Raw genomic sequence first — 18,724 nt, forward strand, 5'->3', positions numbered from 1 at the left:
TGGACATAAACTAAAGGGGGGGTAATGGTGGGGTTGGGGGGGCAGGGTGGAGGGAAATGGAGGGGGGAATAGAACAACTGTAACAGCATAATCAATTCAAAAAAATAGATAAATTTAATTAATAAAAAAAAAAAAAAGCATAATTGGTAGGTACAGAATAGACAGGGGGATGTAAAGAATAGCATGGGAAACAGAGAAGCCAAAGAACTCATGCACAACCCATGGACATGAACTAAGAGGAGGGACCTCTAGAGAGAAGGGGTGTACCAGGTGGAGGGGGACAAAGGGGAAGAATATGGGGACAACTGTAATAGCATAATAAAATATATTAAAAAAATAAAAATAAAACCAAAACTCCTTACCATGACTTGCAAGTCCTTAAAAAATAAAAAAACCACAAAAGCCAAGCTCTGAAAGGCTACAACACTTCCACAAACTCAAAAACACAGATCCCAACCCTAACTATTACAATCTATACTGGAGCGCAAGCTGGACTTTCATTTAGGTGGCTTACCTCCTCAACTTACCTGTGTAACAGACTAACATACGTAAGGAAAGTCTCCCCATTCTCATATAAGATGTACAGTGGGTACGCCACTACTTCATCTTTGCCTTTCTGTCCAAATATATTCTTCGGGACTGCTGCCAGTGGCCCAAAGTCAAAGGCAACTGCTGTTTCTCCTAGAGATGCTGTGTATGCCCTTCTGAAATGAGATTTAAAAACAAACTTATTGAAAACAGGCCCAATAACAGGAAGTGGGATAGAATTTGTATTCAATAGAGAACACAAAAAATTATGATTATGAGGAATGTTAATAAGCAACACTACAAAACTACGTGAAAATGGGCCATAAAATTGTGTAGTGCTATTTTAATTTTAAATAGTTTAAATACAGACATACGAATAGTAAAAATATACACACAAACATGCATAAACACAAAAAGAAACAGAAGGAAAACACATAAAAACATTTATAGTTATCCTTGAACAGTAGGATGCATTTACTCTACAAATATTTTCTAAGTATCTAGCCAGCCACTGTGGTAGGTTCTGGGAACACATCAGTGAATTAAACAAAGGCCTGACCTCTAGTGATAAAGACTTACAACAAACAGAGGAGAAAAGAGCACATAACAATACCAAGTCATAAAATGATGCTATGAAGGAAAAAAAATAGGATAAGAGGGTAGGTACTGATGGCGGTGCTGCTTTAGACTAGGTGGTGTGGGAAGCACTCTGACAAAGTAAGAATTGGGCAAAGACTTTAAGGAAGTTAAGGGAGCAAGTGCGGGTTGCATAGCAAAGGAGCAGTTGAGGCAGAGGGAAGAACATCTGCAACAGCTTTAAGGTGGGAAGCTGGTCAATGCTGTCTAAAGAACGGCGAGAAGGCCAAGGTGGTTATAGTGAGAGAGCCAGGGCACAGAGGGAAGAATAAGGGTGGAGAGAGCAGGGAGTCAGGGCTGGACCTGAAGGCCCTCCAGGACCCTTGCAAAGATGCTGGGAAATCAACGGGGTGTGGAGAGCAAGAAAGTAGAATGACCTGATTTATACTGAAAGTATCATTCTGGCTGTTATACTGAGGACAGACATAGAATATGACATAATACTTCATTTTCTTAATAGTTTATTGTAGTTTGCCCAATTTTCTATAATAAAATACATTACCTTTATAATCAGGAAAGACAAGTGAGAAACTGTGCTGTTTTTACAATTTTAAAATTTGTATAATTGGTTAGCCCAACAGATTCCAGTTTAACACAAGGGTGATAAATAAGATTATTATTTTAACCACAATTTAATACAGTTGAGAGTCAACATTATTCTAAGGTATTATAAGTACCATACCTTAGTTTGTTTATCACATGAAAGGTATATGGTATAAGGATGCTAAAAATGAGAAATCCCAATATTTACAATAAAAGAATTGTATCAGTTCAACTAAAAAATCAAGACAATAAATGGTAACAAATAGACATAGAAATGAACTTAAAGACACTTAACCTGCAACCATTAAAACTTAGCTGGTCACTGTTGGTGGGATTGTAGACTGGTACAACCATTATGGAAAACAGTATGGAATTTTCTCAGAAAAATAAAAATTGACCTGCCTTTTGACCCAGCAATTCCACTGCTAGGATTATACCCCAAGAATCCTAAAACATCAATTTCAAAGAACCTATGCACCACAATGTTCATAGCAGCACAATTTACAATAGCCAAGAGTTGGAAGCAACCTAGGTGCCCATCAGTAAATGAATGGATCCAAAAATTGTGGTACATATACACCATGGAATTTTATGCAGCAGAGAGAAAGAAGGAGCTACTACCTTTTGCAACAACATGGATGGAACTGGAAAGCATTATGCTGAGTGAAATAGGCCAGGCATTGAAGGACAAATACCATATGATCTCACCTTTGACAGGAAGCTAAAGAATAAAACAAACAAGCAAACAGAATAAAAACAAAGACGCTGAAATAGAGAACAAGTGGGCAGCGACCAGAGGGGAGAGGGAAGGGAACTTAAGGGGAAAAAGGGGGAGGGATTTTGAGGAACAAGTATGAATGACACAGAGATGAGGACTGGGGGGGGGGGGGGGGATGGGAGGGAGGGGGGAGACCGGGCGGGGGGGGGGGGAAGAGAAAAAAAAATGTACTTGAAAAGTAACCAAATAAAATTAAAAAATAAATAAATAAATAAATTAAAAAAAATAAAATCAAAAAAAAAATTAAAAAAAAAAAACTTAGCTGGAACTTAAATATAGGAATATTTCTAATACTCTGTCCAATAAAGATAGTAGATATCAATTAATGAGTACTTATCAGTGCCAGGACCCATGCTAAGCACTTCAAATGCATGATCTCACTTACTCTGCACAATAATCCTAATGAATGGGCACAATTATAATTTTTTATATTCATGGAAATGAGTCTTAGTGCAGTCGAGTAACTTGCCCACATGCCATGGCTGACAAATGGTAGAGCTGAGGTTAGAATACAGCTGTGTTGATAACTGCAGGGCCCTCCTGCCTCTCTCTCATCTAGACAATGTGTCTGTAATGGCAAGTTGATAAACTATGGAAACACACTGCCAGGGAGAAAATGCTCTGACACCAGAACAAGCCCTATCAACCCCCAGAAGCAGTTATTTCCTTTATTGTGGAGATGGATTCACTGAAATTTAAGTATCTGCTGCTGTGAGACATTAAAATCACTTAACTGAAACTTTCACCCCGGGGAGAACTAGCCCTCCTCCATGGAAAACAAAGTACCATTTTTTAACTCAGTACCTATAAACACTGACTGTTTCCTTGGGGAAGAACTGGCTATTCTCCCAGAGGGAACAGTTAGTCAATCAAGTCACAAAAGGCCCTTGGTGTGCAAAAGGACCATTTTTTAACTCAGTACCTATAAACACTGACTGTTTCCTTGGGGAAGAACTGGCTATTCTCCCAGAGGGAACAGTTAGTCAATCAAGTCACAAAAGGCCCTTGGTGTGCAAAAGGCCCTTTAGACAACCATTTTTGTCTAAAACATATTTTTTCGGAGCACCCCCCCATCTTTCCCACTATTCTTGAAAACTCTGAACCCAGGAGCTACCAGGTCCTGAGAACAACAGGGCCATTAACTTTCTGCTTAAACTCATTGCCGCTTGCAGAAACAGCAGGGGACCTGTCTTTCCAAGCCCTTAGCAAGGCACCCCCATTTACAGGAGTTAACCCTCAAGGACTAAGTTCTCAAATAATTTGGCAAACAGATGTCACTCATTACTATCCCTTTGGAAAATTCAAATACGTTCATATTTCTATTGATATTACTTTGGTGCCCTACATGCATCTGCTTTAACAGAGATGTCACTCATTACTATCCCTTTGGAAAATTCAAATACGTTCATATTTCTATTGATATTACTTTGGTGCCCTACATGCATCTGCTTTAACAGGAGAATCTGCTAAAAATATACAAGCCCACTGGCTTGAGGCCTTTAGTCATTTAGGATGGCCTCAGCAAATTAAAACTGATAATGGCCCTGGATACCTTGCACATTCCACTCAGCACTGGACTATCCAACATAAAGCAGGAATACCTTAAAATCCAACCGGTCAGACAATTATAGAATGGGCTCATCATACTTTTAGAAATCTTAAGAAACAGAAAAAGGGGGAGTTATGAGTCCTTCCCCCCCAAATTTGATTATGTTAGCCCTGTTTACCTACAATTTTCTAAATTGTGATGCATCACTTAGTACTCCAATTAAGAAACATTTTCAGAAGAAAGAGCCAAAGTCATCTTATCCTCAGGTTTTATATAGAGGTTCGCCGGGAGATGGCTCTTGGCAAAGCCCTGTAGGCCTCTTAACTTGGGGAAGAGGGTATGCTTGTGTTTCCATCCCCACAGGTCCCGTCTGGCTACCAGCCGAAAGAGTAAAGCTTTATCATGAGCGGGACAGACACCAAGCTCTGCTACCTGAAGCCGAACACCAATCGACTGACAGACCAGATTGTCCAGCTAACCCTGAACAACCAGAAGGAAAATGGACACTTGCACCATCACTCACGGGCCTGGGTCTGCCAACGGAGGAGGATGGGGCTGCCCCATGACAGGGACTGAGGCTCAAGCTCCTCCTGCAGAGGGCAACACCCCCTCAGTGCCCCATAATGTTCAATGGTTGAACCCTAAAAACTGGTTCAATGGACTGAATTTATAAGTTTGGGTCATGGCAACCCTTGGATGCACCCTTGTCTTAATCCTTATTTGTGCTTTATGATGTATACATGGAGGTTGTTTTCTTGAGATCACATTCAGGAACAGCAAATAGTAGGTTTCACAGGCTTAATAGCTACAATTGCATTTACAATAGAAAAAGGGAGGAGATTAGATGTTGGGAACTGCCCTGCCTGGTTTCAGAAGCTGTAACCCCCCATGGCTAAGGCTGAGTAAGAGCCCAAGGGACATGCTTCATCTGAGTCTGTTCTGCCATGAGACCTGAGCATCTGAGAGACAAAGCTTATCTTCCTGGCAGGAGCACCACCTCTGCCTACTTTTCTTCACCCTGCCTGGCCCCCAGTGCTAGGTCAGTTAGCCAATGACGGGTAAGATCCCTCAAGGGAGGGGCAACCTAAGACAGGCAGGATCACATGGAGGCCTTCAGGGAAGGACTTGGGGGGCTGTAGAAAGAGAGGGTCATAGGCCCTTGACCCTGGTCTTTGACGTAGCCTGAGTCCTCATTCTGTCTGCGAGAAGTCTCCTAATCTCTTGGCTGCTTTACTTTCCCTACTGGACCTAAGCCTGAAACAGTGCTGGAGGTGGATTCGGCCCTGTGTTGGAAAGGGCAGGTTCCCCAAGGCAATCAGGCCTAAGAAAGCAAGCATAAAATCCTATGAAACCTACTTTGCTAATACCCTCAATTTAAACGATAAGGGTAATGAGTCTGTTTCCCCCAAATTTTGTGACCCTTTTGCTATCTGACCCTGACTCAAAATAGGCCCTCAGAGTTCTTTAAATATTATCTATGTGATCATTACTGCCTGACAGTGATTGATGGCCTTAATCTGAGAATGTGGGTCTTTGGAACTGCTGGTTGCTTACGGATTGTAATAATGTTCTGTGTACTTTGATGCATCTGTGAATTATTTTCCCAGGGTCCTGTGAAAGACCAGCAAATAGCAAGCTTTGTGGGATCCATAGTGGTCCTAACTAAAAACAAGAGGGGAGATGTAGAAGACCATTCTGCATGGCATGGGCCCGGCCCCCAGTGACAAACATTTACTGCAAAGTAACTTCCTAAAAATCCATGCTAAACCTTCGAAGGACGGCCCTGGCTCCTTTGTTTTCTATAAAAGGTAACCACCTAAAGCGAACCTGAGCATAGTAAATGAGGACCATCATGTAATGTGCCGAGAAACCCCATAAAGGCCAGTCACAGCAAGGGCCGCATCTTTTGCTCCCCTTGAGAGAAAAGCCATGCTGTCCCTTTTCCTCCATTGGACTCGGTAGTCCGTGAAAAACAAAAACAAACAACAACAACAAAACCCTTAAACTTTCAATTCTGATACTACCAAGAGAATCAAAGGGGTCCCAGGTTGGTGGCAACCTCTAACCGCTAGTGGAAGGAGATAAAAATCCTCTGTGGAGGAATACACCCAAAACTCAGGTTTTCAATATTCCCAAACATCAGCTCAACAATAAACTCCAAATGGACTAAAGACTTAAATGCAAGACCCAAAACCATAAAACTCCTAGAAGAACACATAGGCAGTAACCTCTCTGACATTGCTCTCAGTAATATTTCTTTTTGATATATCTCTTCAAACAAAGGAAACAAAAAATTTTAAAATAGAACTACATCAAACTAAAAAGTTTTTGCACAGCAAAGGAAACCAACAAAACAAAAGGACAACTTACCAACTGAAGAAGATACTCGCTAACGATACATCCAATACAGGGTTAATATTCCTAATGTATAAAAACTCATACAACTTAACAGCAAAAAAACCAAACAACCCAATTAAAAAATGGGCAGAAGACCTGAACAGACCTTCTGAAGAGGACATACAGATGGCCCACAGAAATATGAAAAGACCTGGCTGGTATAGCTCAGTGGATTGAGCACAGGCCTGCGAACCACACGTTTGCAGTTTGATTCCCAGTCAGGGCACATGCCTGGGTTGCAGGCCAGCTCCCAGCAGGGGACTCACAAGAGGCAACCGTATACTGATGTTTCTCTCCTTCCCTTCCTCTCTAAAGATAAATAAATTAAATTAAGAAAAAAAAAAAGAAATATGAAAAGATGCTCAATGTGCCCTAGCTGGTGTGGCACTGGTGTGGCTCAGTGGACTGAGCACTGGCCTGCAAACCAAAGGGTTGCTGGTTTGATTCCCAGTCAGAGCATGTGCCTGGGCTGCAGGCCAGGTCTCCAGTTGGGGGTGTGCAAGAGGCAACCACAAACTGATGTGTCCTCCTCTTTCTCCCTCCCTTCCCTTCTAAAATGGGTAAAATCTAAAGAAAAAAAAAAGCTCAATGTCACTAATCATCAAAGAAATGTAAATTAAAACCACAATGAATGGCTACCATCATCAATAAATTAACAAAGAAGTACTGGTGAAGATGTGGAAAAAAGGGAACCTTTGTGCAATGTTGGTGAGAATACAAATTGGTACAGCCACGGTGGAAAACATATTGGAAGTTCCTCAAAAAATTAAAAATAGAACTACCCCCCCCAAAGAAGACAAGAGGAGAGAACTACCTTATGACCCAGGAGTTCCACTTCCGGGTGTCTATCTGAAGAAATCTGAGACACTAATTTGAAAAGATACAGACACCCCTATGTTCACTGCCATGTTACTTAAAATAGCCAAGAAATGGAAGCAACCCAATCAATAGATAAATGGATAAAAAAGCTGTGGTACACATATACAAAGAAATATTACTTGTCCATAAAAAAAGAATAAAATTTTACCATTTGCAACAATAGGGAAGGACCTAGAGGGTGTTATGCTAACTGAAATATGTTAGAGAAAAACAAATATTGTATGACTCACTTATATGTGGAATGTAAAAAACAAAACACACAAAGAAAACAAACAGACTCATAGACACAGAGAACAACCTGATAGCTGCCAAATAAAAGGGGGGTTGAGGAAGCTGGGTAAAAAATGTGAAGGGATTAAGAAGTAAAAATTGGTAATTACAAAATAATTATGAGATGTAAAGTACAGCATAGGGAATATAGTTAACAACATTGACTATGTATGGTGCCAGGGGGGTACTAGACTTACTGGGGAATCACTTTGTAAATTATATAAAATATCTAGTCACTGTGCTATACACCTGAAGCTAATACAAAATATTAAATATCAACTATAATTGAAAAGAATATTTTTAAAGTAGACCTAAGTGCACAATTAGAGATTAGCAATGAAAGAAAGAAGACTTTCACGGTGAGTCAGGAAGAACAAATAAATACATATTTAGATCCGTACAACATCCCCCAAGGTCTTTGGAGACTAAAACTGCCAAATATGGGATAGCTATATATAAAATATTTAGAGAAATAAAGGTTGGAAAAACAAAAATAAATGACTATTAGATATGACCACCATGGAAACATGAAAAGAGCCAAATGGAATGTCCAGAAATCCAGCTACTAAAAGCCTCACTTCACATGCACACACTGCGGGTGATCAGGTGCAGTGCTCACCAGAGAGACTAATCAGGAGGCCAAAGGAACAAGGTTTATGAGTTCAAAGGGTGATTCTGTTAGTGGTCAACACAGCCAGGAACTTGCCCCTGTAGTGGGTAAGAAAAATCAAAGAAGTCAGGGTCACTAGGGAATCAGGAGGGCTATCTATGTCCACTCCAGTTCTGGGACACTAGATGCTGGTCTGGGAGCTCAGCAATCTGCCTGTCTACACTGAGTGAACAGATGGTAGGCCTCTGCCTCAACACTCACCTTCCACCTTTCCTGTACTTTTGTAATACTAGAATTTATTTATTTTTTTATCCTCACTCAAGGACATATTTTTCTTTGCTTTTAGAGAGAGACGAAGGGAGAGAGAGAAACATCGATGTGCGAGTGAAAGATTAATTGGTTGTCTTCCAGATGTGCCCTGAATGGGGATCAAACCCTCATCCTAGGTATGTGCCCTGACTGGGAATTGTACCTGCAGCCTTTTGGTGTACAGGACAACGCTCCAACCAACCAAGCCGCACTGGCCAGAGCTAGAATTTATGCAAGATATAACACAGAATCAGTTTAAGCCACTCACATTTTAGAACTTTCTTGAAAAAAGATCAATCTAGTAGTTATGACGACATTCAGATTTGTAACTTGTTACTTATTTACAATGCTTACTTTTTGCTTATTTCTCCTCACCAAAAGCATGCTAAAGTCACCTCTGGAAAACCTTGCAACCTGTTAAGACTGCATTTATAATCTCAATAACCTAAATTTGAAAAGCATTTCATGACACAAATGAAAACTTACCCTTTATTGAGCATTAGACTTTCCTCTTCTGCTTCTGAAAGTACGATGACATTAGTGGGTGTCTGGGGCTCTCGAAGAGAATAAATTCTAGCAGTCGAAAGAGAAGAAAGTTGCACTTAAAATTCTTTTTTCTTTCTTTTTCTTACTGTATTTTATTATTTATGCTATTACAGTTGTCTCTGCCTTTTCCCCCTTAGTCCCCCTCTAGCCAGCACCCCCTCCCTCAGGCGATCCCCATACTGCTGTCCCCGTTCATGGGTCATATACATATACCCAAAGAACATATACATGTTCTTTGACTAATCCGTTCACTTTGCTTTATCCAGTCTCTACACCCCCACTCTATCTTCTCCAACAGCTGTCAGTGTGTTTCATATAACTATGCCTCTGTTTCTACTGTTAGTTTATTTTGTTCATTAGATTCCCTGTATAAGTGAGATCATATCCTATTTCTTTCACTGACTGGCTTATTTCAATTAGCATAATGGTCTCTAGGCCCATCCAAGCTGTCACAAAATGTAAGAGTTCCTTTTATTTTTTTTTTAAACTGCTGCATGATATTCCATTGTGTAAATGTACCACAGCTTTTTTTATCCACTCATCTAATGATGGGCACTTGTGCTGTTTCCAGATCTTGGCTATTGTAAATAATGCTGCTATGAACATACAGGTGCATATATTCTTTTGTATTGGTGTTTTAGGATTCTTAGGGTATATTCCCAGAAGTGGAATTGCTGGGTCAAAAGAAAATCCCATTTTTCATTTTTCTTTTTAGAGAGAAAGAGAAACATTAACTAGTTGCTTTCTGTACATGACCCAACTAGGGATTAAATCCTCAACCTAGGTATGTTCCCTGACCAGTATTGAACCCCCAACCTTTTGGTATATGGGATGATGCTCCAACCAACTGAGCCACACTGGCCAGGGCTCCATTTTTAACTTTTTGAGGAAACTTCACACTATTTTCCGCTGTGACTGTACTAGTCTGCATTCCCACCAAAAGTGGACTAGGGTTGCTTTTTCTCCACATTCTCACCAACACTTGTTTAATTCTCTTTCATTTTCTAAAATTGTCCTTTCCTCTATATATCTAGTCAGTTTTTGAGAATTTTTCTACAAGTTATCACAACCATTTCTTTCTCAAAGATCTTTCTGTTACTGACAAAGTAGGTATTTCATTTGTTCTTTTAACAGTAGAAGGTTTCTTTGGGACCTGAAGAAATATTCTCCGTCCTTACCAAAATTCTTTATTAGTCTACTCCACAGAATTGCACCTCTGCCTCTTCCATCCAAAATTCTTAGCCATACCCACCTTATGTAGTCATCTTACTACTGCCCCTAAGTTTGCCAGCTTCCCTTCGATTATACCCATCTCTCTCTGCCTGTTAGACACCAAATCTAATTAGAGAAGTACCATATCTCACTACTCTGACCAGCAGAATGAATGATGTTTACCCTATAATCTATACATGCTTTTGTTATATAAGGACACTATCATGTCATCACTATTTTCTCAAAGGGAAGTATAAAACTAAAAAAATTTTTTCACCAGTATCATTTTAAACTTAGTCTGTTCCATTATTAATAAAACACCATTTAACAAATGTTTTCAATGAAAACTTAATCCAATTAAACATACATTTGACTTCCTGCCAAGATAGAGGCATAAGTGGAAACACTGTGCCTCATCGCACAACCAAGTTTAAAGACAACAAAGTTTTAGTAACAAAAACGCACCCAAAACACAGAAAATTGAACTGTACGGAGTCTGACAACAACGAACCATTCAGCCAGACTGGTAAGAGTGGCGGAGTCAGCGGCTCTCGGAGCGGGGTCGGGCAGGAAAGATCGGCCAGACCAACCCAGGTGCGCAAGAGCGCTGGCAGCAGTTGGTGGATCCCAGGTGTGGGGTGGCAACAGGGGGGACCCAGTGAGGGCACAAGGCGGCTGGCTGACCACGGTCACACATTCGCACACAGATAAACCAAGTGAAGGAGCGAGCAGTGAGACAGACCACTCAGGCTAGGGCCCCAGCAACGGAAATTAGAGCCTGAAAGCACCAACTGGAAAGACTTTTCGGGTTGAGGTGCCAGGGAAGGCTCCCAGGCTCACAGAGAGTTTGTTGGAGCGACCCACAGGGTCCTAGAGGGTGCACAGGCCCACACACCCGGGAGCTGGCACCAGGAGGGCCAGGTTTGCTTGCGGGAAGCAGCAAAGGGGACCAAAATTGAAGAGAGAACAGAACAAATGCCACTGCCCCTCTCTGACCCCGCCCCCACACATAGCATCACAACCCAGCAACTGGGTTGCCCTACCCTCGTGACCAGTGAACACCTAAGGCTCCGCCCCTCATATGTAACAGGTGTGTACAGACCAGAACATTATGACTCAAGAATAGCTCAAAGCCCTAGAGCCAATAATTCTAAGTGACCAAGAGATAGCCAACCTTTCAGATGCACAGTTGAAAGCACTGGTGATCAGGATGCTCACAGAACTGGTTGATTTCAGTCACAAATTAGAGGAACAAATGAAGGCTAAACGAATTGAAATGAAGGGAAATGCACAGGAAACCAATAGTGATGGAAAGGAAACTGGGACTCAAATCAAGGGAGTGAACCAGAAGGGAGAAAAAAAATGACCAAACTGAAAAGAATGAAGAAACAAGAATTCAAAAAAATGAGGAGAGGCTTAGGAACCTCCAGGACATCATTAAACGTTCCAACACCCCAATTATAGGGGTACCAGAAGGGGAAAAGGAAGAGCAACAAGTGGAAAACTTACTTGAACAAATAATAAAGGAAAACTTCCCCAATCTGGCAAAGGAAATAGACTTCCAGGAAATCCAGGAAGCTCAGAGAGTCCCAAAGAAGTTGGACCCAAGAAGGAACACACCAAGGCACATCATAATTACATTAGCCAAAGTTAAAATGAAGCAGCAAGAGATAAGGGGACAATCACCTACAAAGGAGTTCCCATCATACTGTCAGCTGATTTCCCAAAAGAGACTTTACAGGCAAGAAGGGGCTGGAAAGAAGTATTCCAAGTCATGAAATCCAAAGACCTACAACCAAGATTGCTCTATCCAGGAAAGCTTTCATTTAGAATGGAAGGGCAGGTAAAGTGCTTTTCATATAAGGTCAAATTCAAGGAGTTCATCATCACCAAGCCCTTAGTATATGAAGTGTTAAAGGGACTTACCTGAGAAAAAGAAGAGAAAAAATATGAACAATGAAAGGAAAGCAAACTCACAGTATTATTAACAACCACACCTAAAACAAAAGCAAACTAAGAGGACAGCTAGATCAGGAGTGGAACCACAGAAATAGAGGTCACATGGAAGGTTAGCAACAGGGGAGTGGGAGGAGGAGAAGGGGGGAGAAGGTACAGAGAATAAGCGGCATAGATGGCAGGTAAAAAATAGAGGGCAAGGCAAGAATAGTATGGGAAATATAGAATCTAAAAGAATTTGTGACATATGGACAGGAACTCAAGGGGGGAATGGTGGGGAAGGGGTGTGCAGGGTGGAGGGGAATGAAGGGGGGAAATGGGACAAATGTAATGGCATAATCAATAAAATGTATTAAAAAAACAAAAAACAAAACAAAAAACATACATTCATTGTGGTCTTCCTAGCTGCTTCTAAGCGCTGACTTCAAAATACACATAATACACACTAAGTACTAGACAGCATATATTGTAACAGGGAACAGTGAAAAAATGCAACAGGGCACTGAGTGGGAATTTCTTGCTGTCCTGAAATTGTCAACAAGGTCCACAGCTTAGGAAAGAGAAATGTTAAATACCCCACAGCTTAAAAAGAATCTTCAATAATTGAGGCCAGATTACTCCTTCAGGGCTTAGGTGAAGAAGACACATAGACTTTGCTATCTCCCACCATTTCCTTTTCTAGCATGTATAAAAGGAAGACTAAGAGAGAGGGTGCCAAGAACCTTAGGCATACAGTACAATGTTCCTAATGGGAGGTATTCCTTCCTCCTGTCTTTATCCCAATTCCAAAGCCAAATGGATGGGCAGGGAAGTCTCTAAGAGAAATGGTCAGATTTAGGGGTACCTATAATAAAGGGGAGATGAGTCATTTTGGTGCTAATTGCCAGATGTGTTACAGAAAACTACAGGCCACCAAGGTGAGGAAATTCTTGGGTGAATCTGGCATGCCACCTCCTAGGGTTAGTGGCATATGAACACTATATGGTATCTACTTCTTACATGAAAATTACTGGAGGGAGAGAAGCTGGAAAGGCAAAAGAAAGGACTATGGTATAGCACACCCAGTTCTCTGTGGTCCTTGGAGGGCACAAAAAGTACCCGAGCAGCTACCATGACCACAATGTGAAAGACAAAGGAGGAATATCATGTTTGGGGATATGCCATCTTGAGAGAGGATTCAGGGTATAGATAGCTATTAGAGCCAATGAGAGACAGAGCTCTGCAATGATGGAGACGGCTGGAGACTAAACACTGACTCATAAACACATACATACCACTTGTGTTTACATACTACCCCATCAACAGAGGCTACCAGCAGCATATGGAACTAGATTAATGCAGGAGCAGGGATATGCCCCTACCCCTCTGCCCCACCACTGACAGACAACCAATTAGGTCAGATGTTTGCCTCAGCTATCCTCCCTACTCCAATTAACAAGGGCTTAGACCCAGAAGGAAGAAGAGGCAGCCCCCTCCTGATACTCTACTCCCTACCTCAAGATGCTGGGACAGAGAGAAGACTCAAAGAGCAGACCATGCTCTCTGCACTTACTGCAGATGCCTCAGGGTCTGACCTGTGAAAGGCCCAGGATATGGTTTTGAAACAGATTTGAGACTGGAGTTTTAAACTGGACAGACTTAGTTTTTATACCTAAAAGTAACCAGAAAGCTATGAGATCTGTAAAAGATGCCATTAAGGGATCAAGTATTGAGTAGGGAAGGAAAATTTGGTAGAATACAGTTGAAAAAGGAAAAACAGAACTGGAGGTATTTATATCTCACTCAGTTGAGTCTCTCCAGAAACTTTTTATATAAGGCAGATCCTGAAAGTTAACAGACAACAGAAATTTTTGTAGGATTAGGTAATTTAATCCAGTACTAAACTTAAAAGAGACTTTAGAATCATCAAATTTACTCATTTTACAAACTGGAAACTGAAGCTCCCCTAAAGAGAAGTTTAAGATCTCAAAGACAGAAGTGACATTGGGACAAAAATTCAAATCTCTCAATTCCCAGTCATATTCTCTTTCCCCTATGCTACATTACATCCAAAATACTGACACTATTTACATCCAAAACACTGACACCATGAAAACAGTTCAGGAAGGTTATTTTAACAGTGTTTACTAGTCAGAATTAGATAGGAGATAACGGAGGCGGGAAGATTAGTTGAGAGAGAATAGCAGTAATTAGGGCATGTAAGTTAGAGCACTTAGACTATCCTTGAGAATGCGTTACAACAGCCATCAGATAAGACAGGACCCATTTAGTGGCACCTTGAGCTCTTAACTGGCAAATACAAACAAAACCTCCCCAATCACAAGGCTGTAAGATATAAAAATAAAATTTACCTTATTACATTGTCTGATGTTAACAGCACTATGTGGGGGTCCAGCATTTCACTCGGATACCAGGCAGCATGCTTTAGAGTCAGAGAGGTAGAACTGGTGAAAAATCTCTCAGCAATTGGAGTGGTACTAAAATAAAGACAACAATTTTCCAACAAAACATTTTGTAGGACTTGGATGAAAAACCCTCTAAAGGAAAATCTATTTGAACACTCTGCTTTTCTTTCCTTCAACTTTCTCTTTTAAGTCTTGCTAGGAGAGCATTCAAAGCATCTATTCAATCAATATCAAAGAATCAAAATAAAAACACTTTCTAAATTGTAGAGCATTCTATATTGTATATGTAATTTTAGATATAGTATCTTATTTGATCCTTTTAGTAACCCTGTGAGGAAAATAAAAGAGCAGATATTATCATTCCCATTGTGGAAATGGAGTTAGAAAAGAAACATTTTAAGGGGACCCAACTTTTAAGTTGTAGAACTAAAGGCGGGTTTCTACCTTATATTCTTTTCAGTAGATCTTTCAGATGGTCACTTTTCTGGATTTGTTGGGAAAAAAGTTACATAAAAAGAAAACTTAGTTGAACTTATGAACAAACTGTCTGGCTCATAGATAATAATTGCTTTTAAAAAATCTTATTTCTACCTTGAAGAATGACCTGACTTCTAATGAGAGAGTAATGTGATAATTCAGGTAGAATATAAAATATAATCACATATATACCAAAACATTATTACCATAAAATGCCAATGTGCAGACCATATGGAGTATTCATAGTAAACATACCTTAAAATTACTGGTCTTGAATAATTTTCTGCATTCATTACAAATTATAAAGTTAAACACTAAATGCAAATATAACTTACCTACAATTCACTGTTGCTTTTCCACCTTCAAATTCAGAATTCTTCCCCCATCTTTTAGGTAATTCTAACACCGTAAGTCCTTTTATTCCTATAAGTGCCACGTGATGCTGTGTTGGGCTTAACAAGACTTGATAGACTTCAAACAGGGGTGGATTTATGCAAAGCAATCTCTGAAATTAAAGCAAACTGGTTAAAATAGTTAAGTTTAAAGTAAATATATGTGACAGTTACTTGAAACCACAGTACTGCTTTAGTTTTCCGTAACTGTAAGAAAATGAAGCATTCTGGCCCTGGCTGGTGTAGCTCAGTGGATTGAGCACGGGCCTGTAAAGCAAAGGGTTGCTGGTTCGATTCCCAGTCAGGGCACATGCCTGGGTTGCAGGCCAGGTCCCCAGTAGGGGACACATGAGAGGCAACCACACATTGATGTTTCTCTCCCACTCTTTCTCCTTCCCTTCCCTGAGGGAGGGAGGGAGGGAGGGAGGAAGAAGAAAATGAAGCATTCTGGGTAATTACTAACACTCAGGCCATTAATTGAAGAAATAATTTTAACTATTTTGATTGGAATGTTATAAAAATGCATCAAATCTCCCTACCTTGATAAATACATACTGCACATAATTTCCCTCTTTATGATCAAGCTCCAGCCTCAATTTTCTACCACTCTCTACTTCAACTTTATACTCCCTCCAGAGAACTTGTACTTCTTGGTAATTATCATGCTTTGTTATGCCTTTATGTCTTTGCATAACTGTTTCTCTTCCTGCATTCTGCAATGCCTCATTTTCCTTTTTTTTTTTTTTTAAGCAGGCTAACACATTCTGGAAGACCCAGTCTCTATATGCTTTCCTCCCACAAAAATACCCCTGATCTTCTGGCCAGGGATAAAATGCATCTTTCCTGGACTCCCATATCACACTCTATTATAGTTCTTATCACCCTGCATTCTAATTATTCACTTGCTCATCCCACACAACTATGAATTACTCAGAATGAATTAATGATGAATCTGTACTGTTCCTCTCAGTATCTTTAGCATAGTATATGGCATATTGTTGACTCAATGTATGTTTTAGTGAACAAATGAAGAACTCAGAAGTATTAATAAATAATTACTATGTTATATTAGAAATAGTATGAGATAGAGAATGGCTTCAAGAGCTTCTGCAGCAAATAAAATGGCATTTTACCTATGCAGATATGGAAGTGTTTGTCTTAGCATCATATGCTCAGACAACATTTACTCCTTCCTATTTCTTCTCTTGCGACTATGTTGAATTCCCATTTTCTTGTCTTTCTACTTTCAGCAATAAACCATGAAATTGCCATTGTACTTACTGCTTATCCTTATGTATGGAGAGTCACATTAAGCCCAAATCCTTTTAGACAAGTCATTCTAAATACAATGAGGTTTCTATTAATTGTTACTGATATCTATAAGCCTGACTTTTGGGTTTTTAGTTGCCCTTTACTGATTCTAATTGTTTTTTTCTCCTGTCAGTGGTTCTTTCCTTTTTGCCTACCTTTTCAACCCTCATCTTCTTTCTACTTGATTTTGACAGTCTACCTCAAATCAACCAGAGACCACCTTTCTTATGCTACACATACAATTCGAATCGTTTATGTCAATCGCATTATTTAGAAGGTTTTTGGTTTTATTTCTAAGTCACTACTCTTGCTTTTGCTAACTTTTAAAGTTGCAACTCATGCTAAGCCACTTTCTTGCCTATCTCCAAGTTTTTGATATTCTGGAGGATTGAAGGTCATTCAAGTCTCACCAATATTTACTGAGAGCTTATACGTTCCAGGCACTCAGTGAAATCCTGGGGGTACTTAAAAAACAAGTAAGGCAGAAAGAGCCCCTGCCTTAGTGTTTACTGTCTAGAAAAGCAGACAAATAAATAAACAAGTGTGAATGATTTTACAACTGTGCAAATGCTGTGTGATGAGCAGCTTGTAAATTACTCATGTACTGAAATTTTAGATTGTAGACTTGTGACCTACTTTGAAAACTGCAAAATTTTATCTAGCACCTCTGTGATTTCAAATCATTTCTCATCAACTCGAATCAGACAGTGCTACACAACAGATGTCATGCGTTAGAACCTGTGACAAGTCTTTAATCTTTAAAAGAAGAGAATCAGTTTATTACAAATATAAACATTTCCAGAAAGCAATGTCTGATTACAGCAAATGTGTAATACTTTCTGATCACACCCGCTTTCACATGCTGTTGGCATACCAAAAACAAGCAAAAAACAAACAACCTTGGGAATGGCCTAACTTTCTAAAAGGTAAATGCAAGATTAACAGGGGATTTCTTCTCTATGTCAGGCACAACACTTGGTACTTTCAAATCTATTACCTGACCTGCCGCTCCTAACCCCCAGGGAAAGGCAGGCTTATCCCTATTATTCTGAGTGTCACATCATGAACCTGGTTTCTCAGGACCAACCCACCAAAAACAGCAACTGCACGCACACCCTCTATCCCCTCACCCTGCTTCGTTTTTCTTCAGAGCGTTTGCATAATTGATGTTGCTGAGTATTCCGTGGTCTTTCCCTTCCTCCCAAACCCCAAGAACTTAAGCACCTTGAGAGTGTAAGTTCCTATAACTGTGTCTAGCACAATGACGGGCCGACAAAGAGGCAACAAAAGGTTATGTGGCGATGCTTGAGCGGAATGAAAATGAAGACACTGTTCCACTCGAAGTGAAAAATAGCCAGGATGGAAAGGGGAAAAAAAACCCACCACCAACTAGCTCAGCTCTGGAGGGTGGCTCAGTTGGTTAGAGGGTCGTCACCGTACGCCACGGATGCGGTTAGACGCATCGAGTAAGTGGAAAAATAAATCGGTGTTTTCCTCTCGCTCTCTCTCAAAAGTCAATAATTAAAAAACAAACAAACGAATTCAGATCCCAGCTGACGGTCATTTCCTAGATTAGCCTGGCCATACCTGGTACTGGGAGAGAGAGAGCTCCTCACCCGCGCCGCTGAGGCCCCGAAGGCGAACCACTAAGAAGGAGCTGCCTTCTCCGTCCCAAAGGAAGAGTTCTCCGCCGAGGCCAAAGACCAGGTTTCTCGTCAGCAACTGAGACAGCGGCGGCGAAGGCAAAGATAAAGAAGCCGCATTTCCTGCCTCGGCTGGATTAGGGTTTTTCAGTCCCTCCCGGAGCCGCACGAACACAACATGGTTAGGAAGCCACGTCTGCCACAGCTCGCCGTCACCTAAAGGTCCCGCGACGGCCGCCATTTTCACCCAACTGCTCCCCTCCTGCCAATTGCTCCGCCCGCT

At 40.6% G+C, this 18,724-nt stretch overlaps 1 protein-coding gene across 2 annotated transcripts in view; it reads right to left on the bottom strand.

Moving 5' to 3' along the window:
- Positions 1–18,713, bottom strand: part of NUP88 (nucleoporin 88) — a 41,782-nt gene extending 23,069 nt beyond the window's left edge. Inside the window, exons 1-5 of one of the 2 annotated variants that reach the window (XM_037144256.2) lie at positions 18,386–18,713; positions 15,431–15,600; positions 14,565–14,690; positions 8,986–9,072; positions 528–704 (exon numbers count right to left, since the gene is read on the bottom strand). In XM_037144256.2, coding sequence (XP_037000151.2) covers positions 528–704; positions 8,986–9,072; positions 14,565–14,690; positions 15,431–15,600; positions 18,386–18,682 — 857 coding nt within the window. In that variant the 5' untranslated portion in view covers positions 18,683–18,713. The remainder of the gene's footprint in view (positions 1–527; positions 705–8,985; positions 9,073–14,564; positions 14,691–15,430; positions 15,601–18,385) is intronic. The other variant, XM_053672590.1, reaches the window with a different exon arrangement.
- Positions 18,714–18,724: the final 11 nt, after the last annotated feature.

The sequence above is a fragment of the Artibeus jamaicensis genome, unplaced genomic scaffold, assembly GCF_021234435.1.
Source record: "Artibeus jamaicensis isolate MK-2021 breed Jamaican fruit bat unplaced genomic scaffold, CSHL_Jam_final contig_777, whole genome shotgun sequence".
NCBI classification, from domain to species: Eukaryota; Metazoa; Chordata; class Mammalia; order Chiroptera; family Phyllostomidae; genus Artibeus; species Artibeus jamaicensis.